General features: G+C 33.7%; 1 protein-coding gene across 1 annotated transcript; it reads right to left on the bottom strand.

Annotated features, from left to right (window-relative positions):
- Positions 1–7,571: 7,571 nt before the first annotated feature.
- On the bottom strand, positions 7,572–9,895 carry LOC131076024 (CASP-like protein 2A1). Its single transcript, XM_058013042.2, has 3 exons — positions 9,656–9,895; positions 9,133–9,253; positions 7,572–8,141 (listed from the first exon to the last, which is right to left on the bottom strand). The coding sequence occupies exons 1-3, from the start codon at positions 9,883–9,885 to the stop codon at positions 7,878–7,880; spliced, it is 615 nt and encodes a 204-aa protein (XP_057869025.2). The 5' UTR covers positions 9,886–9,895; the 3' UTR covers positions 7,572–7,877.
- Between the last annotated feature and the right edge of the window lie 251 nt (positions 9,896–10,146).

Raw genomic sequence — 10,146 nt, 5'->3', positions numbered from 1 at the left:
TGAGGGGTCTACAAAGGAGATAATTGACTCCTAATTCCATGCTCTTGACAGTAGGAATTAAACTCACCATAAGTGAATTATCCTCCTCTGTCAGATCTTAGACACTTCATCTTCAACCCTATCTTTGTCTCTACCATAGCTTTGAATATTTTGAATTTCTCCAATGCTTCAGATTTCTTCCTTAGAAAAGTGAACCACATCATTCTAGAATAGTTATCAATCAACAACATTAATTATATGTCACCCTGCAATATTCTCACCCTCGAAGGACCACATAAATCAATATGCACAAATCTAATATCCCATTAGATGTATATTATTTTCTCTTGAATGAAATTATTGTTTTCTTTCCCAATTGACATTCTTTACACACTGGATTAGTAGGCTTCACTATCTTAGGCAGATCTCTAACATCTTGGATAGAACTTATCTTAACCATGCAGTCAAAATTAACATGACACATCCTCTTATGCCACAACCAACTTTCATCAATTTGAGCAATCAAACAACTTTTCTCACCAACATTCAAATGAAAGATATTACATTTAATTTTAGTTCCTGATGCAATTTCTATACTGGAGCTATTCAAGATTTTGCATTTCCCATTCTTGAATTGTAAATCATATCCCTTATCAACCATTTGTCCAACACTCAAACCCTTATGCTTCAAACCCTCAACATAGTAAACATCACCAGTATTATACTAACCATCAAGAGAAATAAAACCTCTACCACAGATTACACAAGCTTTGTTATCTCCAAATCTTACTATACCGCCATTATACATCTCTATATTCACAAATTTACCTTTATCACCTGTCATGTGATGTGAACAACCACTATCAATAACTCATTCATCTTTCTCTTTAATCTTAGCAGCCAAGACTTTCTCTTCAACAATGCAGCTTGTAGAATCAACAGGTACTAGATCATCTTCCTTGATAGCAATGAATACCCACTCATCTTTTTAATTCCCTTTCTTAGACTCATCATCTGTCACACCCCTATCATCAACATAATAACACTTCTTTTGATATCTATACTTATGATTAGGCTTGTAAGGCTTATCATACTTTGACACTCTTTCTGGACACCTAGAGGCAAAATGTCCTATCTTATTGCATGAAAAACATTTCAAAGGTAACTTCCCTTCATACTTACCAGCTCCCTTAGGCAATCTTCTAGCAATAAATGCTTCAAGCTCTTGCAATTATCTTTCATGTTCTTCCATCTCTCTCATCTCCTTCTCATATTTGGAAACCCTAGTTGAACTCTCCCGGATCATAATTTTGCTTCCGAGATAAAGTAGCTTTAAATGCAGTCTCAGTTTTGGCATGTGATTCTCCAAGTTCATTGAATTCAAAAGCAACAAGCTTACCAACCAACATGTCTCTTGTCACAGATTTCACAGTCCAAATCTCATCAATAGCAACAAATTTGTGTCTGTAAGCCGGAGGCAAGGATCTTAACACTTCAGCTACAATCTCATCTTCTTCAATGATTCCACCGACACATATGATGTTCAGTACAAGATAATTCACTTTAAAGCCATAAAGGATGAAATATTATCATCTTCTCCCATTCTTAACAACTCATACTTTCCTTTCAAGATCTGCAACTTAGCAACCTTCACATGTTTGTCTCCTTCATACAAGGTTTCTAACTTCTCCCAAATCTCATGAGAAGTCTGCAATCCCATGACATTAGTCATCTCTGAATTAGCCAGGGCACTCAACAACACTTCTTTGTCTCTTATGTTATGTTCAACATCCTTGATCTTATTTGCAGTAAGAGGACCATTCTAAGGAACATTGTAGACATTCTTTGTGATCTTCCAATAATCTTCTCCAAGACATTTCAAGTGACACTCCATCTGGTTCTTCCATATGGTGTAATTAGTTATATCAAATCTCAGACTCTCCTTCTTGAAAATAACAGTTGCCATCCCAGATCTCCTCAAGCTATCATGCTTCTTCCAGAGCTTCTAGCTTTGATACGAATTGTTGGTAGTAACATTGAAGGAAAATTGAGAGGGGGGTGAATCAGTTTTCACCAAACTTAAGCAAATTAACCACAACTTCAGATCTGATCATTAATAGCAAGAAAAAAGATAAACACCACAACAATAGTACACATAACACACATATTTTGATGTGGAAAACCTGGTTAAGGGAAAAACCACAATGGGAATCTACCCATAATATGATGATACTCTGCAGTAGTATATGTAAATATTACAATGGGGAATGTACATGCATTCATGCACACTATCTAGAGCTCACTACTCAAAACAACAAAGGGCTGAAACCCAAGGAAGGAAGGAAGGAAGGCTCACTATCTTACAAAGATTGGACACCAATCCAGATTACATGAACTAAAGGAATAACATCTTCAAATGCTTGATCACAGTTCCGATTAAGTACACTATCTTCTGTACAACTCTCTTCTTCACTTCATCACTCTTCTGAAAGATCAAATGCTTGTTCACACATACAACACCCTCAAAGAACGTAGACATACAACTTACATGATTATTACACTTATGTATACGAATCATCAACTTTTATTCCAAGGTCGGCTCAACTCATAAGACCTAATTACAAAATTACATCACACAATACATAAATCAATATGCGGGCCAATACAATGTCAGAAAGGACATATCGTGGACCTAAATCAAAACCTCGAGCACACAACACCACCGAATATCTCACCAAGATCATCTCAACACACAAGAATCATTGGGTCGGCTAGAAAGTCGTATAACATGAAGAATACCACCAAACCAAGAAAATATTCAATAATGCTCACAACGATAAATGTGAACCAGCAACACGGATAGAATACGATCTAGAAACATCAACAAGCAATGTGAATTTCACCACAACAACTGCAACAACTTGGATTACTAGAATCATCATCATCTTTCTACCGGAGCTCAAGAACACCAACATAACTTCTTGACAATTTGAAAGGTATGCTTGTGAAGTTTCAAATCATGAATCACTCAGACCGATGACAAACACGAGCATGCCAAACACTCTCCCAAATCCTCTCAACATAATGAATCAATTTCGAAGCAATACAAACTAGAAATCACAGCTCTGCAATATAGAACCAGTAATCACACCAGAACTCATAACTTGATCAAATCACCTTCCAGAGCACTTAAACTCATGTTGAATCAACTGAAGATACTTTTGTTTGAAACCTTAAGTCCGCATCAATATATCTGCAATATACCAACCAAACCAACTCTCTACAATACTGAAGCACAAGAACATAGGAATATGTCGACATCAATGACAATAACACATTCCAACAACTCTAATATCCAACACCAACAATTCTAGGAACCTTTCCTTTTCTCTACATCCATTCAAAAAATAGTCCCTCTTGCACGCTCTAATTTTTTCTCCATATATTTTTCAACCACAACTCTCTCAATTTTCTCTAAATCAATCCTCAAAAAATTCATCATCTTGTATGGGTACTATGGCCTCAATGATTCTCCCAACTAGTGATCTCCTGATATTTTTCTAACTACTTCATTCATTTTTTTTTCTTCCTTTAATTTATTCTCTATATCTCATTATTCTACTAGTTTATTTTTCCTACATTCAAGACTATTCATTTTATTCCCCAATCATTTTCCATAATTTATCTCAACACTAAAGTCTTTCTGAATCTCCTCCCTTTTTATGCCATCACTTTAATGTCATGTTCCCCAAGGCTACTACTTATTATGTATTACCACACCTCTTTATTTTAAATATTGTCAACATGTATAAGTTTTTTTCTTTAAAAAAATCCAAAATTTTCACTTCTCAAAATTTTATTACTACTTTTCTTCTTTGATAGGATATTCCCACTTATGCAACAACAACTAAGGTCCTAGTAATGATATCAAATGTTGGTAGAAAAACCTTGACCAAATTCCAAGGATAAATATTTTATTATACGTTGTAAACCTTGATGTGATGCGATAAAAATGGAGAACTTAGATATGTAATAAGCATAAACCATATTATAATACACCACATACATTTATTCATTCATTCATTCACACACATGCGCACGCGCATGCGCACACACGTACACACACACAGAGAGTCATATAATAGTATAATTTAATGGTATACATGTCTTTAATTAATTCCTCATGCTTTACTCTCACTTATCATCTTCCTTATTCTCGCATATATTTAATTCATATGATTTATTCTTGTATCTCTCACTTTTCTCTTTTTTTATATAACCTCTTAATGCCTTTTCATAATGTCTTTGCATCATCTCCCTTGATAATAACACTTAATTATTTTATTCTCGTGAATTTTCCTTTTTCTTTACAATATTCTATACATTTATAGATTATTTAGGCATATTATAGGTATTTTAGGACTATTTAAGTGGTATATAATAGATATATGGGTCTAGAAATTTCCTAAATTACTTTTTGTGTTTCACAAACTTCTATATCTTGCCAAAACCTTCATTTGTGAATTTTTTATAAGGCCATCTAAATCTATGTTTCTTCACAAGCAATATAATAGCATCCCTCTACATGCATGCACAAAGTCTATCTTGAAGCCTTCCACTCCAAATTATTAGGAGAAGTAATCAATACAAGGAATATTAAATTCATACCTAATTTTGGAGACCCAAAGGATATTTGTAATTAGATCCATAACACCTTGCTCAATGTCTCTTGTAATATATTTACAAAATATTTAGCTCTAAAAGTGGGTCATCTCCTTCCTCAAATTATGAGGCCTAAGAACACTAGTCTCATTAAATCTAGATATATTCTAAATAATATGATTATAATTTGAGAATGCATGGAATGGGCTAGGTACTCTCATAATAAGATAATATTCTTTAAAATTGGTTTTGCTAAGGTCTATGACCATAATGAATGGCCTTTTATCTTGCCCATGCTTCACACTCTAGGATTTGGGTCTCAATTTATAATCAATTAACATGATTTTCGTAGATGTATCAACTTGGATTACTATAAAAGGTCAATAAAATAGTGCCTTTATGCTTTTCAAGTCCATTCAACAAGGTTTCCCCTTGGTTCTAGGTCTCTATGTACTTGTTGTTGAAGGATTTAGTGACCTTCTATCTCACTCTATGTCTCAAGGGATAGCCAAGGTGTAGATTTATCTAATTCCTTAGCTCCGTTTGTAAATGACCACTTAATGGATGAAATTGTTTTAAATATCAATTTCTTAGAAAAGGAGAAAAATATCAAACAATCCCTTAAGAATCTAAATATTTTTTGGCAAATCTTCTGGTTGTACCATTCAATGGCATAAGACTCAATGTTACAAATAATCCTTCCTCCCCATGCCTTCCTAGCTCAACTCCTATAGTTGAAAATAGATTAGTCACAAAGAAGTTTTCATATTTATAAGAATCCAATTTTTCTTTCACAGGTATCCTTATGGCAAGATGTTCTCACTAGAATAAAAAAGGAGTTGGTCTATTGGGTTACCAAAACCCTTTCCTTGCTTTTTTAAAAAGTTTTTTCCAAGATTCTTGCAATAACTCATGTTTATTATTCCTCATGTTGGGCCCCTTCGAAGGCCTATTATATGAAGTTGGAAAAACTTCTTCATGATTTTATTTGTGCTTCTTCAGAAAATCACAAGGGATTTCATAAGGTGGCTTGGGATTTTTGCTACCTCCCTTTATATTTTGGAGGTTTGGAGCTTTTATCCACTCAATGTCCAGGATTGACTCTCTTCACTGAGTGGATCATCTACTACCTTCATAGTTATGAAGCATATCCACTCAATGTCCAGGATTGACTCTCTTCACTGAGTGGATCATCTACTACCTTCATAGTTATGAAGCATATCAAATCCTTGTGCAATGTTGCATTACCTCTAGTCATCCTATTTGGTGACCTACACAAAAGTGGATTGGTCTTGAACCCTTCTCACCATAAAGAATTTGATGTAGATCTAAGGGGATCTCATGATAAAAAATATTTGGAGAGGTTGGGAAGCCATGAAGTTATGACTTCTCTAAAATGGTTTTGGATTTTGTGATGGGCTTTCATTGACTAGAAAAATATATGGTGGTCCCTCATTTTGCAAGATTATGATCACCTATTAGTGAGACTGCTTTCGGCTCCTACCTTGGGATTTCACAAGAAACCTAAGTTAGAACTCTAGAAGATATTTTCTCTATAGATCCACAAGTCTTTTGTTATGGAATGAAACTAAATAGAAATTTCACCTTTCTAATCACGATTGTGAACTTTTTTTATATAGTTATAGGGGAAAATTTGGATTTGATATAATTTACAAAATTGGCATTAATTCTTCTAAGCCTTGGAGGAAATAGTAGAAATGGTCTTTAACACTTTTTTTTAGAATTATAAATTATGGCAAGAATATCTCTTCCTTTCTCACTTGTTACCCTTGGTTCCCACTTTGAATCAAGAATCAATGGTGATATTTGTAATCACAAGTCTCTATTTAGCAACACGTATTTCAAAACCATTTGGTCAACTATTGTGAAGCCCAAATTGACCCAATTTACTTTATGTACTCTATTTCAAGGCCTTTTCATTAGCTTTGGTTATCACATTTGGGGTTTTTAGACCTTAGTTTCCCATTTTGTAGGGAGCCAAAGTCTTCCAAGCACCTATTCTAGTTATGTCCCAAAGACTACAATGTTTGTACCTAGTTCCATGATTTTTTCAATCCCTTCAAATTGAACCTTTTTCATGGCACATAATCCTTTGGTGGATTAGTCTCATATCCCTCACAAATTCAACCAAATCTAACATGCTTTTAGAGTAGAGATTATCTTCAACTTATGGAAAGGTGACGATTTAGCTATTTTTGTTAATTGTATTCATTGACGTTTCACTTGATTATTAGGCTATGATATGCTTAATGTTTTATCACATATTCTAATGCAATAAATTGAATTTTCACTTGAGGTGGCCTAGTTACAAGTACTCCTTGACTAATGGAGCAATCCACCTTATATAGTGGCTAGAGTTCCTTTGTCTCCCTCTTGTTTTTTATACTTTGCGCTTTAGCCCCATGTGGACTTTAGGGATGTGACTTTTTCCACCTACCTTTTTTTGTGAATATGTGATATTATTTTATAAATGATAATCTAGACAGTTATTCATAAAAAAAAAAACCAAAAAAAACCGTCAAAGGTTATTTTAATTAATAGATGGAAAAGAACCCTTATTAAGAGAGGACTTCAAACATAGAAATAATCGTTTATTTACATATGTTGAACTATTTTGAAGTTTAATAATTGTAATCATTTCTAAATATAATTTTGTGATTGTTTTTATCATAAATATTTTAGATTAATTACTTTATAAATGATAAACTTATTGATTTTTAAAAAACTTTAATAATAAAAAACTACCCCAAAATATATCTAAAAACATTAATATTATTCTAAAACTTATTCAATAGAAAAATACGTGATTTTAAATCTCGTTCAATTACACTATTAATAAGATGCAATAATAGAACTAAAAGAAATATTTAAAACCACATAATAATTTTTTGAAAATATCTAGCCAACACTGCAAGCACAAATACAACAGTATTTATTTATTAATTAAAATTCCAAGGACTCACGGGCCATTTTATTTCATCATCTAGAACCACTTTTATTTGAATGGATAACATTTGGATTCTTTGTAAAAGGACTGCTTATCTGACATGAGAAAACCATGACGTGTACATTATTTCTGAACTAAACAGATCCGCCATTAATGAAAGCAGACTCTGTCATGGGCCAGAAAAGGTAGAATGTAGTGAATCCTTCTTTAACATGTGTAAATATTACAGACAATATACTAAAACTATGACTGAAAATCTTCCCCCACTTCAGCCCTCAGACTGGTTTTGATGATCTTCAATTGTCAGGGGCGGCTCGTAATTGGTGAAAAGCTTGTAAGCTGAAATGATGGAGCTCACAACAAAACACACAAGGACAACACTACTTAAGAAAATGGATGTCCTCGCTTTATAACAGAATTTGTCAAACGAAACACAAACTCTACTCCATGTTACTTTGTGATCTCCCTCGTAGCTCAGGAATAAAATCTCCACACCAGTGGCCACCGAAGTTAGGGTTACATATGTCAAAACCTGCATCACATTCGCCTTGTTTCAGAAAGTGAAAACAAATTCTTTGAATTTGGGATTCAACTGTATAGTTTTAGGATCTATGAGTTCATTTTACTATTCAATTAAAGATTTAGAGTATTCATTTGATTGTATAAGAACGCAAGTCTATGGTGATATTTCTTTCATTCAGAATCGAAGACTTAAGATATTAGATTTATGCTGATATTTCTTTGATTCAGAATTAAGGATTTAGGGTATTCATTGGATTGTATAAGAGCATTAGTCTATGGTGATATTTTTTCTACTGGGAATCAAAGACTTAGGGTATTCATTGGATCATTGTTTAGGGCATCATACCTTGTAAAGTTTGAAGTTTGCACTTTGATAGATGATATAATCAAAGAGCATACCATCATGCTCATCAATTGTATCTAACCAATTAAACTATAACCCTTTAGTTTATAAAACATTTTATAATTTATCTATTACCTTTATATTTGATTTAAAAAAGAATCTATTATATTACTACCTGCCCTATAACTTTCCTTCTCAGTAAATTTGGTTTGTCTAAAGGGAGGGAGATAAGTAGGCCCGATTTGGAATAAAACAAGCTTCCACAGACAAGTCACTGAATGGAAGCCATGAAAGAGTTTTGTAATGACTGGTTTGAGTAAGGGAAAGTCTAGAATTATATCTACTGTAACAAAAAATACCCAATAAAGGATTATTCACACGGACTGTAAGATAGAGTTAAATTTAACCACTATTCAAAATGTAGGTCTCAAAATTTTGCATTTTGATCAACACAAAACTATGCAATTGAATTCTACAATTTCTTCCAGAAACATTTTTAAACAAAATTATACAGTTGAATCTTTTGAAGCATTAAGAAAAACTCCATCTGTAACTAGACTTGAGCACAAGATATTACATTTTCCTTTGACATGCTTATCTAGTGATTCAGACTTAGAAACAGTTACTGAGGTTTTTGAAGCCATGTTAGAGCATTTACCTGATCCAAAATAAAGATGATCCACGCTCTAGTTAAGCTCTGAAGACCTGCAAAAAGAGCAGAGTCTATGGCCGACAACAGAGAGTATCCAGCACAGATCCCATTTGTATAGATCAAATACCTTAGAAGAAAGTTACAGTCAGATGGGTAGGAGAAAAATCAGAGATTGAACATGTGAAATGCAAAAAGCACAGTAGTTACTTGAATTGAAAGTTACAATCAAATGGGTACTAGAAAAATCAGAGATTGGGCATGTAAATGCATGAAACAGAGTAATTACTTGAATTGCAAGTTACAATCAGATGGGTATTAAAACATCAGAGATTGAACATGAAAAATGGAAGAAACAGAGTAGATAATTGAATTGAGAGTTACAGTCAGATAAACATTAGAAAAATCAGAGATTGAGGATGTAAATTGGAAGAAACAGAGTAGTTACTTGAATTGAAAGTTAAAATCAGATGGGTATTAAAGAATCAGAGATTGAACATGTAAAATGCAAGAAACAGGGTAGTTAAGTTACTTGAATGCAGCAACATTGGAGTAGTGAAGAGCTCCATAATCATTGGTCTGGCTGTTGTGAAGCATGATGACCATTGCTGCAATACAGAGAGGGAGGGGTAAAGCTCTGAAAAGGAGGTGAAATGTAGTGGCCTGCACAGTCTCCCCATGTGTGTTTTCATCTTCCTGTCTTTCCATTTTTTCAGAGAGTGAGGGCACAATGTGAACTGATATTCTTCGTGTTATAAGCATGTTAATTTATGATGATAGTTAGAAGAACAAATAAAGTTAATGGGTGAAACAGATGAGCTTTGGATTTGTGGTGGGGCTTGCCTTTTCAAAAGTGATTTCAAAACAAGTATAATAGTGGTCGGTGCAATGGTTAGTGCACAGCTGAATGATGTCTTCATTAGACAAGGCACCCATTTTCCCTCTGCTATTATGTATTGAATACGTCAGATGACACACATTATCTTCTAGGTTAAATATCTGCATTTTTCTTCTTTGCGAAGT

Source organism: Cryptomeria japonica, chromosome 3 (genome assembly GCF_030272615.1).
Source record: "Cryptomeria japonica chromosome 3, Sugi_1.0, whole genome shotgun sequence".
NCBI lineage: Eukaryota > Viridiplantae > Streptophyta > Pinopsida > Cupressales > Cupressaceae > Cryptomeria > Cryptomeria japonica.
This window is presented reverse-complemented; position numbering and strand designations above follow the sequence as displayed.

Bases quoted from the DNA above. Each gene is read 5' to 3' on its own strand.
- LOC131076024 (XM_058013042.2), bottom strand. From the start codon at position 9,885: ATGCTTATAACACGAAGAATATCAGTTCACATTGTGCCCTCACTCTCT. The intron at 9,254-9,655 runs GTAACTTAACTA...CTTTCTTCTAAG, and splicing joins TCCAATGTTGCTGCATTCAA to GTATTTGATCTATACAAATG. The intron at 8,142-9,132 runs GTAAATGCTCTA...AATGTGATGCAG, and splicing joins TCATCTTTATTTTGGATCAG to GTTTTGACATATGTAACCCT.